Here is a 20,604-nt window from a genome sequence, read left to right as displayed (position 1 = left end):
TAATGCACATATTAAATAAATATTTCAGACCATTTCATATTCAATTTGTACACAGTAACAATTTTTCTAAAAAAAATCCCTCAAGGAGACAAACTACCCCACAAGAAAGATGTGCTGTGACAACAAGCCAGCTCACAGCTTCCACACACTGAAGTTTTCAAAAGTATCTTTTCTTTTGTTGTTGTTTTAAATAATCCTTTGCAAAGCAGTACCCCTTTCAAACCAAACGTCCAACTCAGCATCTCTCCCTCCCTCCTCGCCCTTAAAAGTATTAGTTAAGCCTTCTGAAGTTCCTGATTACACAAAAGATGCCACCATTCAGCAGCCCATTCAAGGCTTGCGTAGCTGGATCTAATCTAGCCTCCCTGCAGAGAAATAAACTGGGACACAGGCAGTAAGGCAAGCAATATTTTCTGTGGCGATTAAAGGCCAACATCAGCATCTCGTACACAGAAACCCCCATCAGTATAGGACAGGGCTGTCCAAATTCCAAGAGACTGATCTACTCCCACTATAAAAAACAACTGGCAGTTGTTGAGCTTTTTTTAGGGAGCCAAAGTTGTTGTTTTTTTTTGGGGGGGGGGGTAATTTGACGAGGGTCCCAAGATCGACCATGGACCAACCTGTTAAGACAGCCCTGGTATAGGATTCTCAAGGGTTTCTTGGCCAAAGGGGGAATCTGCAAGCAAGGCTGCAAGCTCTTATCAAGGTTGGCAAGTGAGGGGCCAGGCAACATTTCTGAGGAGTCAGTTATGGGCTGGGGAGAGGTTCAAATTGCTAACACCAGTTTAGTGGGAGCAAGGCTTCCTTTCTTATTTTCCTTTTGGCTTTTTAGGGGCCCACCCATCCTCCATGCCTGTAACATGAGTGAGATCCCAGTTCAGTCTCATTGGGAAACTTGAGACAAGAAGCACCTTTGATGAAACGGGTGTAATGGGGAAATATATAACATTTGAACTCAGTGGCACTTTATTGTCATAACAGATACAAAAAAAAATGGTCTACAGAATAATAATAAAAATGCAGACCTCTGGAGACATGATCAGCTTGGATAGAAGATACAAAGCAAAACTAGCGGCCCTCATCTCAGCACCACCTCTGTGGTGGCGTTCATTCATTCTTCCTTGGGGATTCTGCTCTCGCTCTCTCATTCAGAAATGGAAACAGTGACGTCACATCCCACCCTGTTGGTGCCTGCAAGTCTCTCTCTGGTTACAAAGGGACTTGCACTCATTTGACTCTGAGAAAGGCCACAGTCTGCAGGTACCAGGAACATCCACACAGACCCATCAAAATAAATGGAACTTGCACAAAAGCTCTGGATGGGTTGTGTTTCTATTACGTTTGTTTTATCTGAGGTAGAAATTTGGTCCCAAAATTTATTATTTGATTGAAGAGGGCAGGTTCTATGCTTACCCCTAGATCAACTACCTCCTACCCACCCCCACCCCACTTTTTTTTTTTAACAGTCTATTAAAACATAACACGCCCCCCATGGACTCAAAATGTTTCTTAAGTGAAGAGCAACCCTTCACAAGTCTTTTAACGTTACAGTGCTTTTTCTTAAAAAAGCAGTAAAGTTGGAATACAAAAATAGAGCCTCTTTTTTGTTTTTTAAAAAACACAAAACAAACAATTATAAACAACTAGATCAAGTTTGGTTTCCCCCTCTTCTTCCACCCTCGTTTTAATTATCATCACAGGTTAAGTCTCTAGGCATTGTCCATCAGTTAAAAGTCTCTACAGAATGTCCTCCAACAAAAAAAGGGAAAGGAGGGTGGACCCAAGTGGCACTAAGGAGGGTGGTGGGTCAGGGGGTGGGCTTGGGGCTGGAGTTCCGAGTCCTTTTACTCCTCCGGTTGAAAGGGTAATTGAGAAATTCGAAGCGTCTGTGAGGCTCTGTCGTTTGGTGGCCCTTGGGTAGCCGCTTCATGAAGTGCACCTCACGCTGATGCTGGCGAGTCTTGGAGCCCTTGCGGGGACGCCCCTTGCGGGTGAAGGCCATGTACCACCCTTCGTACTTTGCGTTCTGCAATGCTGTGTAGTTGTTCTCCAGCACAATCTCGGTGAAGACACAGTCCTTGCCTTTGCCGTTGCTCTGCAGGTGGGAACAATAGGAGATAAGTGAATGGAGGTGCCCTTCATCTTTTCCCCATGTCTCCCCATGGAACCAGAGCCAGGTTGTCCTGGTCTAAAAATAGGGGGGCAGGGACTTTGTAAGTAGTGATAGCGCTTGACCATGCTTTGAACACTGTTTTACCTGGGTGCTATTATGCCAAGAATGCTTATTGTCTAATAAACATCCCCAATGATGTACCAAAGGAAACAGTTAAGTCTATTTTGTACTTTGTATTATCCAGAACAGTCAAGGCATCCAATTCAAAGTTTGTGGGAACTCCAGGAATATAAATTACAAAACTGGGGGTATCCACGGTTTTAATATTAGTATACCACTAGTACTAATACCTCCTGTTTATCTAAACATTCAGTTCAATAAACACACATTTCCATAAATCCCTGGACATCTGATATTTCCTTATCCAACCTCTCGGGCGCAAACTAAACAGTTCACATCAAACGGTTTTCTCTAGCTATGTATTGGTTTGTGAAGTTGTCTCTGGCTAAAGTGTAATGTGTAGATCTGCCATAATGTGTAGATCTATATTGAAAAGGCCACCTTCAGAAGGTGCAAAGTGTCCTTAGCACTTATGAGAAAACTCGACAGACCTGGGATGTTGCTAAGGATTGCTTTGTTTGAATGCAAAGCAACTCATGAGGGATGCATATAGGATTGTTTGGTGGCTCACATTCAACCCCAACCTGACACTTCACACCAGCTGGCAAACTCAGAGGGGACTCAAGAGGAATCACCTAGATTGTGAATTTCTACTGTCCTCAGCCTTACACTAACAAAGAGAGTGGATGATTATGTGCAAAGATTATGCTTAATATTACTTGGAAATGTTCCCCACCATCCCACCTCCGCCCCACCTCCAGGATACTGCAGAGAAATCTGCAGCTATGCTCAGACCTACTTCAGCACACTCACGCTAGGATTGGTTGACATCGTTGGCTGATAGAAGATATATAGCTAGTCAACCCATCAAGTACCAACCTAGTCAATACAGTGGTACCTCTGGTTATGAACCAGAGGTCCGTTCTTAACCTGAGGTACCACTTTAGCTAATGGGGCCTCTCACTGCCACCACACGATTTCTGTTCTCATCCTGGGGCAAAGTTCTTAACCCGAGGTACTACTTCCAGGTTAGTGGAGTCTGTAACCCGAAGTGATTGTAACCCGAGGTACCACTGTACCTGAGAAATGAGGCAAGGGCAACAAGCACTCAAATACTTATTGGAATGCAAGCAATGCAGCCACCTGTCCCCTGATTGATTCTAATCAAGAACAGATCACACAAGCAGCACCCAGGACAAAAGTAAAAGGAAGAAGAGGACGTCTAGGTTGAGGAAAGCTAAGCTGTTGGAAGGTCATATGGTTAATTATCCATGGCTGAGCAAGTAATTCTACAGAGAGGAGAAACTGCAAGGTCACTGCTGGCAAAGCAAAGTAAGTGCTTACGCAGGAAGGAGCATAGGAAATCACCTTTGTTTGAGTTGGGCTATTGCTCTGTATAGCTCAGGCTTCCTCAAACTCGGCCCTCCAGATGTTTTTAGCCTTCAACTCCCATGATCCCTAGCTAGCATGACCAGCGGTCAGGGATGATGGGGATTGCAGTTTCAAAACATCTGGGGGGCTGAGTTTGAGGAAGCCTGGTATAGCTCAACATTGTGTTTACATTGATTGGCAGCGTCTCTCCAGGGTTTCAGAGAGGGGTCTTTCACAGCCCTTTCTGAAGACTGAGCCTAAGAGGGACCATTTTCATGTAAAGTGTGCACACTACCACTGAGCTACAGCCATACTCTGCCTTTGTGGCTTGGCTTATTCCAAGGGGAAATTTAAATATATATGTATGTGTGTGCAGTTCTTCCCAAGATTTGAAATTCTGCACTATAGTGCAATGAACAGAATTTAATGAACAATGTACGGTATATTCTTCAGCTAGGACACTAGGGCTTTTGTGGACTGTTTTGGTAGAACTAGAACTATTTTTGCAAATGCTGATGGGCCAAAAAAATAAGCGTTTTTCTAGATGCCTCTGAATACCAGCTGCTAGTAATCCCAGGTGGGCAGAGTGCTATTGCACTCATTCATGTCTGGCTTGCAGGCTTCCCATTGGCATCTGGTTGGATGCTGTGAGAACAGGATGCTGGACTCATCTTATGCTCTTAGATAGATGCTAGAAAAGTGGAGTTGCTTCATATGGGCATTCTTTAAGGGTAAAGCCAAGGCTATAATGTGGGGTGATAGAGAACAATGTTTCAGTGCTGGACCCTGAGAGAAGCAAGCTGCTTTCTTAGCCCCCAGCATAGAAGCCAAGGAAGTCACTGGTGGAAGAAGAGAGCAAGCACTTCTCCAATGAACAGCCCACTGTGTTTTTGTGTTGGGTAATAAGAGAAGAGAGGGGGGGAGAAAGGAATAGGCGTGGGCAGCAGAATAAGAAAAGGGGTGTTACTACTAGTTTGCAGCCCCTGAGCATGTTCCTCAAGCATGTGACCCTTGAGTTTAAAAAGGCCCCCTACCTCTGCTGTAAAGTCTAATTCAATCATGCTTTTCCCCCCTCTCACTCTTGGTAGCAAACACATTCTAAGTTCTGCTTCCAAGAAGTCTTAGATCTGTGCTCAGGGCCAGTTTATACACATCAGCAAAATCAGCTGGTAAAGCTTTTCCTGAACTGTATCATTTCTTATTACAGCATATTGAAATGCTTTTTCTGAAAGCAAAAACTCCCCAAACACCATGTTACAAAGAAGACCAACAGTGCCATCCTAAATATGTTTATTCAGGAGTCGCCAAGTTCAATGGATCTTACTCCGTGGTATGCTTGATTAGGGCTTGGACAATTTGTTTTCTTTCTTTGCAGTGGGAGAAAATGTCTCCTAGCTAGCATCTTCGAACAGTGAAACAGTTAATTTAACAAGTAGGTGTCAGATAAAGGAGATGCTTGAGGATAGCTGTATTTATAGGGAGTGGAGAGGAGACCTTCTAGGCCAATTCTTGGGTTTTCATCTGGTTTAGTGTATTCTGCTTTTTTTAATTGATCAAAGGGTGTGATGCATTTAATATGAAACAGCAACACTGCATGTGCATAAGTGGTAAACCATACAAATACAGAGCAGGTTACCACAGCAAATCATCAGATCCTAACTGGTTTTTGGATACTATATTGTTTTTTATATAGTATATTGCTTTGGTATTTTCATTTATTATTTGCATGGTGGTTGTGTTTTGGTGAACAGTTATGAGCATCCCAAACTTGTGCATGTTAATAGGAGAGGAGGGAGAGGAAGGCGAGACTTTTGTTATCAGAAATGGGCTTAAGTTGTGGGATGGCAGATTTTAGGAAAAATTGTCTTAGTGGTAGGAACACTTCCTCATTGGAACGAATCACAAAGGGAGTTGCCCAGCTTTTCCTTCCTAGAAACCTTCTGTCCGAGACTGGACAGCCATTTGCTGGGGATGCTCTAACACTAATGAATAGATAGATAGATAGGTAGATAGATAGATATAGATGATAAAGATAGATGATAGCTAGATAGCTAGATAGATGATAAAGATAGATGATAGCTAGATAGCTAGATAGATGATAGATAGATAGATAGATAGATAGATGTAATCTAATGTATTTCCTGCATATGTAATTGACTAGGGGGTTGTCTAAAAGACTGCCCCCTCCCCAACCCAATGAATATATGATTCTATGAATGTCACAGGCTCTATCAAATAGGTGCCTGTGATGGTCTCACAACAACCCTGTACATTGTAACCTGAAGAGGAATGGAGGCAGTAGGTGGCATCGTGTTTCTCAGCAATACAGAGTTGCTGCTTCAGTGTTGGGGAAATGAGACTTCCCCTCCAATGGAGACATAACCTGAGAGAAAAGCCATCTGATACCTCCCATAGCAAGAGGTTAGTGTGTGTGTATGCTCAAGCCTTTTAAATTGTCTGCTACTTCTGGCCATGCGAAAGAGGGCCTCCAGATACTTGGCCAGCATATTAATGATGGAGAAGAGTTGATGCAGCAGTTTTTCAGTCTTGGAATGTTTTTGTCATTGAGGGTAGGCTGAGGCTGGAGTGGCGCTGCTCTAATGGACCAACCTCTACTGCTCCTCATCTTTAGACATTTGCTTGAATTGTGTGGTTCTGACTAACCACAGCAGTATCCACATGAAATACAGCATCAGCGAATGCGTGTGAACAAGCTCGCTTCCAGCTTCAGTTGTAGGCCCTTTTGCCCCTCCATTCCCATATTTTGTTCCTGAGAAGACTGTCCTGCTCCTCCCCTAGTTACACAGCAAGCAATTCCTACCCCGAAGCCCCCTTACCTTGCCAATCAGCTTTCCTTTCTTGTTCATGCAGATATAGAAGCCTGTCTCAGCCCCCTTGATTCTTACTCTGCTCCCAAATGTGTCGGTCTCCACAATGAGCTTAGCTGGAGTGGGAGAAGATGGCAAGAAAATGAGTCACATGAATATTACAAGATGGGCACCACATACAGCACTCCAAGAGGACAATTTGTCTTCTCGAATTAGCATTTTCTTAGGCAGGACGGACCACGCAACCAAAGGGAAGGGATGCTGTGTCCCTCCTTATAGCATTTGTTACAGTAATACATAGGAAGCTGCCTTCTATCAAGTCAGACTATTGGTCCATATAGCTCAATATTGTCTACAATACTTTTCTGCCAGACAGTGGATGGTCCCAGTTCTAACTGGAGATGCCGGGGATGGAACCTGGGACCTTCTACATGCAAAGCAGATGCTCTAGCACTGAGCTATGGCCCTCCCCTAAGAGAAGGATCAGGGTGAACTAATTATAAGACCAAGTGTCACAGTCAACCTTGGCCAACCCTTCAAAAGCGACCTGCTAGTGATGGGTGTGGCCACAAGTGGGCATGTCTAGTACCCCATACCCTGTCTTTTAAACACACACACACAAACACACATCCCTCTCACCTCCCTGCACATCAACTGAGGAAGAGAGCTATTGCCTCCTCTCCTCTCATCAAATGATTGATTCAATGGCTAGGGTAGGAGGTGATTTGCATCCCTCCCACCATCAAGGAACTAGGCTCTCCTCACCCAAGTGCTGTGTCTATTCTAAGTTTCTTTTCTTTTTGCTGCCACTGCCATCAAAATCAGTGGGAAAGCCTGGGAAAAATGTGCTGTACACAGTCACTACATGTACTGGGTGGCTCCCTGATTGTTCACCCATAGTAGCAGCAACAAACAAACAATGGTGCTTCCATTCAAAGGTTGCAAAATCTCTTTCTTGCTTATTATTTATTTATAAAAAATATTTCTATACCGCTGTATGGTAAAAAATATATCACAATGGTTTACAACGATATAAAAACATAAAACCAGACAATAAAATCTTAGAAAGTTAAAAACTAGTTAAAAACAAAAGGAAATTAAAAACAAACATCAATAGACCATTGAGGGAGATGTATTCTTAATTGCCTGCATAGGCCTGGTGGAATAGAAAAGTTTTCAGCAGGTGTTTCAGCAGTCCTGTTTCTTCAGGAAACGGACATCTTAAATTCAAGCAATAGACAGAATCAGACCTATTTTCAAGAGTCGGCCATGCATGATGGCTATTGCAAGTCTTACAGCGCTGGATGGAATGTCTTATATACTTCCATTTCTGAAACCAATGGACTTCCAGTTGCTGTTTTGAGCAAAAGATCTCTTGTCCTCTCATTATAGAGAAATAACTGGGCACACAACACAGAAAGGCTACAGGACACAAGGTTAATATAAAGCCCAGGCCAGTAATTGCTTTAAATCATCCTACTTTAAAAGGACACACAATGATTTGGGCAGTAGCAGCAGGAAAATTAGCTTCTAATTTGGTATTTTTATACTTGGTCCCCTTGCTCTTCTTGTATCTCTTTTCTGTGTAGGTCAGGAAGCTCCATATGATCAGTTTAAGTCCTTTCTCTGTCTCTCTGCACTGATGCTGACTTTGCAGCTGGTAGAGGAAGCCAGGAAGGGTAAGGGCAGCCCCTTAATGCATTTCACCTTTGCGAGAGTTGAGAGGGCGTATTGATTTAGTCTCAGTTTTTTTAATGGAGGCATTGATTAACTTTCAAAGCAGCTATGCAAATCACAGATCAATGGCTCGTCCCCTTCTTCTTGCCGCTGCAGGAACCCCAAAGAGATGGAGCCAGCCAGCCCCAAAGGGCCATCTCACCCATTCCAGCCCTTCTCTGTCATTGCACATGAAAGAGAGGAAACAGAGCAACATTTCTGTACTGTGCAGCATTTTTGGTCAGTTGAATGGGAATTCAGAGTGTCCCAGGCACCAAAACTGGTTTTGCTCTTTATGACTTTAAAGGGAAGGTTTGCTCACAAGCCAGAACCCAGATAGTCATTACTCTTGATGATGCTCAATACATCATCAGTACTTGTCTCCCATTGCTGTTGCAGTGCCAGTTATGATAAGTTAGACTTAGCTGGGCATGTTTAGCCTGGAGAAGAGGAGGTTAAGGGGTGACATGATAGCCATGTTCAAATATATAAAATGATGTCACATAGAGGAGGGAGAAAGGTTGTTTTCTGCTGCTCCAGAGAAGCGGACACGGAGCAATGGATCCAAACTACAAGAAAGAAGATTCCACCTAAACATTAGGAAAAACTTCCTGACGGTAAGAGCTGTTCGACAGTGGAATTTGCTGCCAAGGAGTGTGGTGGAGTCTCCTTCTTTGGAGGTCTTTAAGCAGAGGCTTGACAACCATATGTCAGAGGTGGTCTGATGGTGGTTCCTGCTTGGACTCGATGGCCCTTGTGGTCTCTTCCAACACTATGATTCTATGATTCTATGACTTTATTCCTCTAGCAATGTCACATTATGGAATTCACCATGTCTTGGGTACAGGCAAAATGGTTCTTGTTTGTGATTCTCAATTTCACACATGTTTCACTCACACAGAGAGAGATAGGAGGGAAGTCCAGTCTAGGACCATCTCATCCCATCACCTACTGTGAACAGGACAGGTTACAGGCAGTCCTAGGCTCATTTTGCTGCACGGAAAGCATTATAGTGAAATTTTTTTGACAAGGCACACTGGAGAGGGAAGGGGTCCAATCCCTCACATGTCCCCTTTGCTCTTAGAAAGAGACTCTGCTCCTCCTTTCTCTGCCACCAAGGCAGGCCCAGATTTAATGCACCTGCCACCATCATGGATAGTTTTGAGACCAATATATCTGCAGGAGTCTATCTGCAGAATGGGCCAGAAGCTTTAATGATGGTAGCTTGCTACTTGGGAATCTGGGAGGGAGCAATGAGATGTTCTAGAGCGGGGGCAGGGAACCTGTACCCCTATGTTGCTATGTTCCATTAGTCTCAGCAAGCATGGCCAACGGTCAGGTATGATGGGAGTTGTAGTCCAGCAATAACTGGAGGCCTGCATGTTTCCTGCCCCTATCTCAGAGCAAAGTAAAATGGTTTTAGCCATCACAACAAGTTGATCAGACTTAACAATGGAAGTGATTCGGTTATGCAGTTATATTGGAAGGATTGGCATACTGTAGGAGACACTGAGAACCCTGTGGGTCTCAACTGGACTCAACAAATCTCTGTCTCAAATCTCCAGCTGCAGCATGTATTTGCTGCTGCTGTGGCAGTGCAGGGAATATTTGTTTGTTTGTCAATTGATGTTTATATCCAATTTACTCAATAGAAGGCCTCTAAGGGGTTTACAAAGAAAAATCTAAAATATTCATTTGAAATAAAAATCAATAAAAGCAAACATTAAGAAAAAGTTAACGTAATTTTTATATACAAACGAAACCTGCAATTTTTAAACAATTGTACATAATAAAATTGTGTGTCAAAATTACATGCCTGGTAAAACCAATGCCACAAAGGTGCCTGCCTAATATTAATGAATAGGGACTTCTAAAGAGTGGGTGCTGCCTATCTGAAAGATTGATTACTTGCAAGCATGTAGCGAACATTGTTTGGCGCTTGTAAAATGGCCAGTTCCATAGATTGAAGTGGTCCAGTGGGCACACAGGGGGTAAGGGAATCCTTCTAGTAAATAATGAGTCAGTGCCTTTTCCCCAAATTCTAGAGTCTGGGACCTACTATGTCTGACAAGGGCTTCTGAAGAAAAAGTGATCCTGAGTTTCATACACAAACCTTATGCATCGTCAAGCTATATGTGGTCTGTGGTATTCATGCCTCATATCCACAAATACAAAGCTGAAAACTCTAATCAGTCAGAGGAAGGATCAAAAGAGACCTTGAAATTTGCTGAGAAAAAGCAGCTTTCCTGCATCACCTTTGCTGCTGAATGATTCACCCACCCCCAATGCAAAACTCGAATGAGTTTGTTCTAATCATTAGGCAAAACATAAACACAACCTCTCCTGTTCTGCTTCTTGTGCTCAGCCAATCAGATGATAGTTTTTACAGCACATTTCCATAACACAAACACCTAGAAAGGTTGGATGATAGCACCTCATTATAAAAGAAGTGGAGCATTCAGTTTACCAAAAAGAGAAGGTGCTTCCAAAAGAAGCAAAACTGTCAAGACTCAGGACATCAAGTAGAAATGCCAGCTAAATCCTCCAACCAAGGGTATATTCACCTGTGACACTAAGGGTGGAACTTCCCAGTAGGAAAAAACCCACAGGATTTCAAACTTTGCATGGGTTTCCATAATGCTAATATAGGGAGAGTATAGAGGAGAACTGGCAGGGGGTGCTTAACCCTCCTCTAATTCTCTCCTGCAAATGTTCCACCTTCCCCCAGTCATTTTAACCCATGTTTTCCCAAGAGTGGCTCCAATATTAGGAGTCAGCCTGGCTGAGGGAATTGGGGAGACTTAGGAAACTGTCTGCAATGACAACATGTGGATCTTCCCTAACACCAACATTTTTCATCTGGAATGTATCACATGTGAATATTGCTAATGTGGGAGAGGAAAAGGAAGTGAGAAAGTTTTAAACAGAAGAACGAATTTTAGCTAATGAAGGTTTCTCATCTGACCTACAGGCACAGGAAAGGGTCAAAGAAACTATTCAAGTTGTGAAAATGGGCAAAAACATATAGACTTGCTGTCTGGTCCGATGTGGGCAAGCAAACTGATGAGGATCATTTTCCCACTTTGTAACCAGCTTAGCTCTTACGCAAGCCTCCACTAGGGTTTGGGTCACCAGCTGCCTGAGGTTTGGTTGAGGGACATTTTGGGTCCAGACTGTCTCACTCATTATCAGTGATGCTGGGCTTAATCAATAGCCAATTGTAGCACTGCCATGTTCCAGACAGCATCACTTCAAAACGCAATGGCCTTTTTACACCAGCAATAATATACTGTATTGCAATGATCTGAAAGTTAGGAAATTGTGATGTGCCTGAAATGGGAGGTTTTTTGAAGTAAGATGTTTAAATCCCTTGCAACAATCAAGCAGCTACTCTACATTTGATGTGCTATAAGCATTGTATGAAAAAGCATCAAAAGATGCTTTTTAAATATCCTTCTTCATGGGAAGAGAGACACTTCAAGAAGCAGTTGCAGTTCATTTGCAGGACTAGACTTTTCTATTTCACTTATACCTTGCCCTTTGACCTTTGCAAGGCTTTTTGGCCCTTGACTTTGGCTGTGCACAAACCTCTCATTTTGCCCTTGTGATCTGGCTTCCTCAGGCAGGGCAAGGGGGCGAGGTATTTCCAATCTGAATAGGACCATGGGAAATCCTTCAGTGCTGTGGCCATGAAGCCAGTGCTTAAAAGGCCACTACACTCCACAATGCTTTCTCTTTTTAGCCATTCATGAGGACAACTTGAAACCTTTCTCAAGCTCTGCCCCTCTCCCTTTTGTCCTATCGATTTTACAAAGCTTGGAAGGCAGGGACTGTATCACTTGCTTATTTATTTATTTATTTGATTTCCACCATATCTTTCAATCCAGAGTTGGCTTACAAGGCTTGTTCTATGGCCTGCCCAGTGTCTGACACTTTGTTAGAGCTAAATAAACAGGAGCAATAAAATCCAAGACGCAACAGTAACAAAGTAGAATAAATCAATGGTCTCAAATCTAGTATGCCCGAGCTAATGGAAGCTGCATTTATGTATATAGCTAGGGGCTGGTTAAGATGCTTTTCTGGGGTATGTTGTTTCACATGAACCTACAGCTCACTCCTCCATCACCACACACACACAACACTCATTTGGCAAAGTAGTGGGCCTGGAGCAAACCTGAGATGGATTATGAAGAGAAACAGTCTCTTCCTCTGGTGATGATGATGATCATTTGTACCCCGCCCATCTGACTGGGTTGCCCCAGCCATTCTGTGCAGCTTCCAATGTATATAAAAATATAATAAAACATTAAACATTATTAAAAAAAACCTTTCCTATACAGGGATGCCTTCAGATGTCTTCTAAAGAAGAATAATAATAATTGGGGTACAAAGCATCCAACAAATATTACAGCGTAGATGGGCAAAAGGAAAACTAGATTTGGATGGGCAGGATCCTAAAGTAACAGGCCCTGGATATTTGACTTCAATAAAGAGAGTTATGGATCATAGAAACACCAGTGGATCCATACTATTTCCCACAGAAATTCATCCTATTACATATTCAGCACCAGATATATGTTCTTCTCTCATTCTCATAAGAACATAAGACTGAGCCTTGTTTGATCAGGCCAAAGTCCCATCTGGTCTTGCACCCAGTGTTCCACAGTGGTGGACCAGATGCCTATGGGAAACTCGCAAGAAGGACATGAGGGCAAAAGTCCTGTCCCACTGTTGTTCCCTAGTGACTGGCATTCAGAGGTATACTGGAAGTAGTACACAGCCATCAGGACTAGCTTCTGTTAATAGCTGAAATTGTCTAGTCTCGTTTTAAAAGCCACCCAAGTTGGTGGCTATTACCACATATTATGGTAGCATATCCAAGCGTTTAACTATATATTGTGTGAAGAAATGCATCCATTTGCCTTTCCTAAACCTCCCACCATTCAGACCCAACTTTCTTCACACAATGCATAATTTTACAAACTTTGATCATGCCCCCTTATTTACTTGGCTTTCTGTAGTGGGGGGGGGGCAGCCTCAAACATAGCAACCTTTCCTCATAGGGGAGTTGTTTCTGCCCTTTGATCATTCAGGTCCCAACTCTTGCAACCAGCATGTTTTGTCTGTGAAAGGCCAGGACGTCACCACAACATTATTATTCTCCTCAGCTTCTCTGAGGCAAAATAACTATATTTCCTCAACAGGGGCCAACATCCACAATATTAACAATAGTGGAGGATGGCTCAACACACGTGAACAAGGAAAGATTAGAAAACAACCGTGTCAGTAGTCGGGGATTCACCAGCAGTAATGAAAACAGTTATCTAAACTAAGCCTTTAGACTAGGCCCCAAGCCTTGGTGGTCCAAACCCTGGTAGAATGGCTGCTTCCCTCCCCGTCTGCACACTGTGCTGTGTATGAATTACAACATCACATCACTTCTTCCGACCCATTACAACCCCGTTAATTTTAGCACTTCTCCTTCCTATAAAATATTAACATCTGTAAGTCCCCGTCTCCCCACCCCCTGCCAAAGAGCAATTGGACCCCCGACTCCTCTTCATTGAGCCACATAGACAAGGTCCCCTTATTTATCTGTCTTTGGGGGGCACGAGCGAGGGAGGTCGATCAAGAGAGCAGTAAAAGGTTTAAAGAGCATCAATTTCCATGCTCTCTTCTGCTGACTGATGGAAAGACACAGAAAATCAGCCCTGAACGGAGGCAGAACAACACATGCTGCTGCTTCTCTCTTTCCCCCCCTTTTTTGTCCTTTCCACCTTTTCAAAGGCTCTTTCTGATTTATTGTCTGTTTGGTGGGCTTTGCCTTGCCACACGAGCCGCTTTGGTGACTGGCCTCCAGCACTGAATCGCTGGTCGCTTGGCAGGCCCTGCTGGCTTGGAACTCTGCTCGAAAGCAGAGCCGTGGATTCACAGTGGGGCAGGAAGGGCAAAGAGTTAAGTACAACTGGCCTACAAAAAGCCACAGCAGTGGAAGATGCATCCCAGGCCCCAGGCAGCACGAAAATATGTACGGCAGCCAGGTCCCAGTAGCAAATGCCAGCCATCAACACAGCCAGAATCCAATACAGCAATTATCATTCACTTTCAGAACAATTTCCTTCTCATACAGATAAAGACCATTTTAATCCAGATTATAGACGGCTAAACAGAGCTCAGAGAGGTGGACCAAGGTTTAAGATGCATGGCGCTTTGCTCCTAATTAGAAAACGGAGAAAGATATTGACAATCAAGACAGATAACCGAGAAAAATGGACCTGACATTAAGTCAGCCGTAAAAATGTCACAGCAGAGAAAATGGTCATTGGCAGAAATAAATCACTTAAAAAGGAAAAATCTTCAGCCCCCCCCCCCAATTTCAATACTTAATATAAAATAAAGACTTGAGGTTTTAATATTTGATGTTAATGGTGCGAAAGGTTGATTTTGTTTGGGGTGGGGGGTGGGGGGAGCTTAACATTTTCAACTCTATTCTTTCACTTCAGTGACAGATTTATCCCAGAAAAATTATGTTTCGTGCTCAAACTTTGAAGGGAAAGTGGCTACGTAGATGCAGAAAAAATGCAGCGAGGCACACTTGATCCCCTAACTGGACTGCGAAGAGGAGAAAGTATTCAGGAAATGTTAAAAAAGGTGAAAGTAAGAAGAGTTTTAATAGCTCTTCCAGACATGGGGGTCTCTCCAGAGATTCATATAGAACAATCCTGAACCTCTATTTTAACATTTACAGACTTGCGACTCTTTTAAAACTTTACATCTGAAAAACTGCTTGTGTTCTCTCTCTGTTTTAGATCATTGCTCGGCTTGCTTCTTAGCTCTTCAAATGCTTAACCTTTTTATTATGTTTTAATAGAGGTCTTTTCTTTTTCAAGCTGTTTCCCTCATTTCATTCTAGCCTCTCTTAACATTGTCATTTAAATCTAAAGTAATCTCCCTTTTTATATAAGACATTTAAGTGGGAGGGGGAACTTTGTTTGTGAAACAAACTGGTCTCCTTCAAATCATGGTTGCTTTAAGGCTGGCATGCTTTTCTTGAAAGGTTAAAAATACATCTTTGTACATGTAGAACCCACTTAGCCCCAACTATTAAAGTTCATTCTGAAATCTTCAGTCAGCCCAAAGCTATATGAGAGGATGAATGTTTGCAGCAGTTTAGTTGTAAGTGGAAAGGAGAAATAACATCTAATGTGGAAGGCTAGGAATTCTAAGCAGGATGCATACTGCATGTACAAATATGTATGTGCAACGTAAGGATGCACGCATTTTTGCCAGCACACAGAAAATAAAGGAAGTCGGAGCTTTCAGAATGTCAGCTAACCTTGTCCCGTGTCTCACATATGCAAGGAAAGGAGCTCAAAGACTTACAGTTTATTGAAGCCACAGTTTTGCTAGCACCTTGTCCTCTTGTATGTGGCTTGAGCATTTGAAAGAGTAATTAACACTTACGATCTAAGTTATTTAAAACTTCCACGCTGCTCAGGGCTCCCCTGCCATACCCCCTTTCTTTTAGAGAACAAGAGGATCTGCTGCCAGGTCCTCCCATGCATCCCACAGATCTGTGTTTGCTGCACTCAGAGACTGAATACAGTTGGTGACAATCTCTGCCTAAGACTCTGGGAAACTCTGGGGCTTCGAATCACATCCTCCATGCTTCCTTGTTTCCGTATCACTGAGGGAGATCCTAGCTAGAGCTATGTTGCAGGAATGCACCAGCTATTTCTAATCTAAACAGTTTGGGCATCCCTCTTCTTTTCCGCTCCTCACCACGACCACAAAAGAAAAACGTTTTTTAAATGCAACTCACCCCATCATCTGGGTGGTCAGAGAGATCAGGTGTAAAAAAATAAAACAAAACCCACACGCCTCCTCATAATCAGAGCTATCATCCTGATCCCCAGGGGGAAAGCTATGTACTATTATTACAAATATTGATTGCCACATTCTTCCATCGCAAGACCCCTGCCTTCTGAACACTTGTAATGATTTCTGGCTAACAAAGAGGACGGAAATCATTAATTACTGTGCTGCGCGCACCACCACCCTCCCCCAGCCCTTCTGCCCGCATATACAGCCTTACCATGAGCATCTCCATCCTCCGCCATGGCATTGATTTTCTTGTTGTCCAGGATTTGCACGTGCTTCCCACTGGTCCGACTGTACAGCTGATAGGTCCGGACGAGTCGCCGGCTTAGTTGGTCGGTCACCAGGCTCTGCTCCCTCACATGCTGTGTAAAATTAGGTGGGGACTGAACAGTTACCTTTAGGAAATTGAAAAATATACAACACACCATTATAATCTCTACTCCTCCGAGAAAGGCGCTCTCGGCATGTTCCTGGTGCATTTTTTAGAGCACTCTGAGCTGGTGCTGTGCAGAGCCAGGTTTGTGATAGGTCAGTATAAGAAACCCTGGCATGGGTGATAAATTGCTACCTAGACATTTATTGTTGAGAATCAAGCATGGGATAAAGAAAACACAGGTGATCCCGGAACACTTAGTACAGAATTACAACCAGCACAGCTCCTCAGATTTCAGAAAGACTCGTGCCGATTCAAACCAGGTCGCAAACGCCATGGAGCTCAAGTAGGCATGGTCCCGATCCTGCTTGCTCCAATTCAAACCCAGGAAGGCTCTGCAGGAATCACTTTAAGGTCACCACCAGAGCAAAAATAAACCTGCTCCATCATTCATATCCGTCTCATTCCAGGCAATACAGCATGCACACGAGTGCGACGGACTTCTAGCTAGGTAATCATCCCAAGGCTTTCAATTACTGGGCTTGTTTCTGTGTCTTTGGTATTTGCTTTCCTGATCTTTCAAGTGGCCTGCTTGAGAGTTTTGCTTTGTGGGGCTGTAAGGGCCCTGTGCGCTGTGGACCAGAGTAACCAGTGACCAAAAGAAGAAGGTGGAGGGGGGGGGAACAGCCATATTTTATCCCCCTTAAACAGGGATCAGTTGTGTCAGCAGCCGAGGCAGTTCGGAATTGTCTTTGCAGCTAATATTTATGAGCCTTTCCATACACATCAAGGCTGGCTATGGGTTTCCCACCTCCCCACCCACCCCCAGCCACACATTCAAAGTACTCGTAACCCTGTTAGCAGTAGATTCTGTTATGGAACAGTTTGGCGGGCTGGCGGGGGGGGGGGGCGGGGAGCGGCTATGTGTAGCTTCAGTTGTACAATGATATTGCCACTGCTCAGATCTGTTTCTCTCCTCTCTCTCACAGCCTGGTCTTAGGAGAATTCTTCCACCCCCTCCACATCTCCGATTCCTCTTTTAAGTCTGAAGGGGTTTAGTTTGCCCCTGACATTTATAAAGACGTATTCTGAGCAAATGTTGAGGAGATTTGTTCCTTTCAACCTCATGGGGTGGCAGTGTACGAAGTAACCCCCGGCTCTTCTCTCTTTCCCCCCCACCCCACCCGCTGCCCATGTCAAATGCTAAGGTTATTCCATGCAAATGGGAAAAGTAACCTCCTCCTCAAAGCTGGAGTTTATAGAAGTCTTCCCTTGACAATTTTCCTTTCCTTTCCTTTGTGTCTGTGTGTGTGTTTCCTACAGAAGGTTCTTTTGATAATATCTCTGGATTCTTTTGCCAGCTCTGATGAGGGGACCATGTGGACACCCACATCACTCTTTGATTTCCATCTGACGCCCCCAAAATATTACAATGTAGCTTTTTTTTTTACACAACTCCCATGTTCCTCCTTCACATTCACTGTGATCTTTGTTACTCCGACTTACAAAATCAAGAGATCCTTGCAATTTTAACTCGGAACCTTACACCTGTTATCTCTCTCCCTCTCCCTCTCCCTCTCTCTCTCTCCCCTTCACTCTCTTTCTTAGGGGAAATTGCATTTGTCTTTGGCTCTCTGGATTTGCAATCAATACTGCACCAGCAGGGTTATAGATCCCACAGTATCAGACTGTGTTGTTTAATATATTAGCAGCACTACCGATGGCCAGCAAGCTAGAGTTAATAATGGTTAGAATTTCCATCCCTTAAATATTATTAAACTTTTGAAAATCATAGCAACGGAGCAAAGGCGCTTGCAATTTCAGCAAACAATAACTACCTACCTACCCATCCATCCACACACTTGCACAATGTCTGGCTAAACACTGCAGTACATTTTAAGTTAATCAGCATCTATTTCTTGCCTTGGATTTTGCATGCTTCTCTCATGTCTGCGATTTCAATTTTTGAACCAAGCTTGCATCTACTTTCACTTTAAACAACCTCCCGTCGTTTGATTTCATCAAACATGTTATAGTTAACGTTCTGCTGCGTGTTTCAGTTGCTCCATCAAACGCTTCCCATCAAACTCCTTATCTAAACTTTTTCTTTTCCTTATAACCACTTTCCGTTTTTTTTAAAAAAAAAGATGCTTGAAAAATATTTGGCTATGAGCTTCAAGCCGCACCAAATAATGTCTTAAAGGATAAAAAGTAATAAAACAGTTTCCTTACCTGTGCCTGCAAGCAGAAAGCAAACAAGTGCAGTAGCCTAGAATGATGGGAAAGCGGAGGAAAGGGGGAAAAAACAAAGTAGATGGTGAGGTGATTTCGCTTTTGAAATGGAGCAGAAATAAAGATGGAAAATCAAGGGAGACTGTTGGGGTGGTTGTTGTTTTTTTGGAGGGGGCAAGGGAAAGCCGGGAAAGTCCAAATAATCAGCAGTTACTTACAAATAGCTGAATATGGACGAGAAGAGATTCATCCTGAGCGGTTTCCCCCGGCGCTGGATCTTGGCCGGTTCCCGGGACGGTGGGAGGCTCCGCTTCTCAGCCTCCCTTCTCTCGCTTTGCGTTAAGCTCGCCGGTTGCTTCGGCTGCCTCTTCTTCCTCGCGCGTCTCTCCGCGCCCAGATCCCCACGCGGCACTTGCCACCCCAAAGCTCGGTCAGGGCAAGGGGCTCCCTCGGCGCGGCCAGTCCATGCCCTCGAGAGCCGCCGCTGCGGAAGGAGATCGGGGCCGGGAGAGCGAGGGGAGCGCCGGTCTTGCGGCGGCTGCTCCGGGGGCCCAAGCGGCGAGGGCGCGCCCGGGGGTCGGCTGCGCTAGAGCCCGGCGAGGCGCGGAAGGGGCGCTCGGCTGTCAGCAAGGCTCCGGGGCAGAGCAGGCGCCCAGGCTGCGCTGACAGTTCCTGAGCCCCGGATCGCCGGCTGCGGAGAAGGAAGGCGGCCGGGCGGCAGGGAGGGCGCTGCGCCTCTCACTCTCTCGCTCTCCAAGCGCCCGGGGGGCAGTGCGCACCGGCCCAGCGCTGGTCCCTCCTCTTGTGCGCGGCTCGCCAATGTGCCAGCCCCTTCTCATCTGTCCGGGGATGGCCCTCCGGCAGACCCCCTCTTCTCTCCTCCCCCCCCGGCGGGGGGGACCGGCAGGCTGCGCTCCGAGGCATCCCGAAGGCTATCGAGGAGGCACCTTCGGAAGGCGGGGGGGGGGGGGTTCCTCTCGCTCACATAGAGACCCACGCAGCAGCTGGGCAGGGAAGGGGGGGAGCTGATCACACACACATGCGCTTGTGCGTTGTGGCCTGTGCCCGGTGGCATCGCGCGTGTGCGTACCCACGAGGCTGCCCGGGGGGTGGTGGTGGCGCGGATTCCCACGACGAGCCTCCGACGCGTGTGTGACGGGTGCCAAACCGGCAGAAAGCAGGCTGAAGTGTGTGCCAGCCTTGGAGCACGGTGGGGCGCTTTGGCTACACGCGAGAGGGAAATCGCTGTGTGTAGAGGCGAGTGTGTCTAAGCACCTGCTTTTGTGTCGCGGTGGGGAGAGAAACGCTCGTGGGAGAGATGTCGGGTAAATGTTGGGATCCGTGCCTGGGGGTGTCTTCACGGTCATTAATGGTAAAAGTGTATTATGCACATGGCTATGTGAGAAGGTTGTTGGTGCGATATTCAAACACACACACACACACACAAACACAAACAAACACATATCCTATGCTTTCTCTGTCCATCTACACAAATACAAGCTCGGCACATAATGGCGCAAAACGAGTGTGCCTTAGAGGCTAGGTAGAGTGCAAAAGTGAGGAATCCGTCCTTTATGGGACCTGAGAAATGTGGCCTGTGTAGGTGCACAGGTTTGAAAATAAATGCATGCCTGAGACCAGGGAAAATATATTTGCACATAGAGAACATGTAATACTTAAATAGATGTATATTTCACTTTTCTACAGAGAGTACACATTTCATGAAAACATAAGCACAATAAAAATATTAAAGGCATGAAAGTGCATTAAGGTGATGGTATGTTTTCTGAAAACTGGGCTGCTGGGTATGCAGATTATGTGCAGGAGCAGCCAATGGTGCTTTGTTAATTTGTGTGTGTGTGTGTGTGTGTGTGTGTGTGTGTGTTTAACACCCAGCACCCACAAAGCCTAATGGCTGCTTCTCTCCCCTCTCCTCCCCTTCCCCACTGCTTTATGTAGACCAAGGC

The 20,604-nt window shown here is 44.7% G+C and overlaps 1 protein-coding gene across 2 annotated transcripts; it reads right to left on the bottom strand.

Moving 5' to 3' along the window:
* Nucleotides 1-570: 570 nt before the first annotated feature.
* On the bottom strand, nucleotides 571-19,395 carry FGF8 (fibroblast growth factor 8). 2 transcript variants are annotated; one of them, XM_083443910.1, is made up of 5 exons: nucleotides 18,856-19,395; nucleotides 18,638-18,674; nucleotides 16,247-16,427; nucleotides 6,445-6,551; nucleotides 571-2,098 (listed from the first exon to the last, which is right to left on the bottom strand). In XM_083443910.1, exons 1-5 carry the CDS (start codon nucleotides 18,885-18,887, stop codon nucleotides 1,811-1,813), a joined length of 645 nt encoding a protein of 214 aa, XP_083300036.1. In that variant the 5' UTR covers nucleotides 18,888-19,395; the 3' UTR covers nucleotides 571-1,810. The 2 variants fall into 2 exon arrangements, with proteins under 2 accessions (XP_083300036.1, XP_083300037.1); XM_083443911.1 differs by having other exon boundaries at nucleotides 16,247-16,394; nucleotides 18,856-19,394.
* Nucleotides 19,396-20,604: the final 1,209 nt, after the last annotated feature.

Source organism: Podarcis tiliguerta (genome assembly GCF_965153285.1).
Source record: "Podarcis tiliguerta genome assembly, chromosome: 5".
In the NCBI taxonomy this organism is placed as follows: Eukaryota; Metazoa; Chordata; class Lepidosauria; order Squamata; family Lacertidae; genus Podarcis; species Podarcis tiliguerta.
The sequence above is the reverse complement of the archived record's forward strand: the minus strand, read 5'-3'. Positions and strand labels throughout refer to the sequence as shown.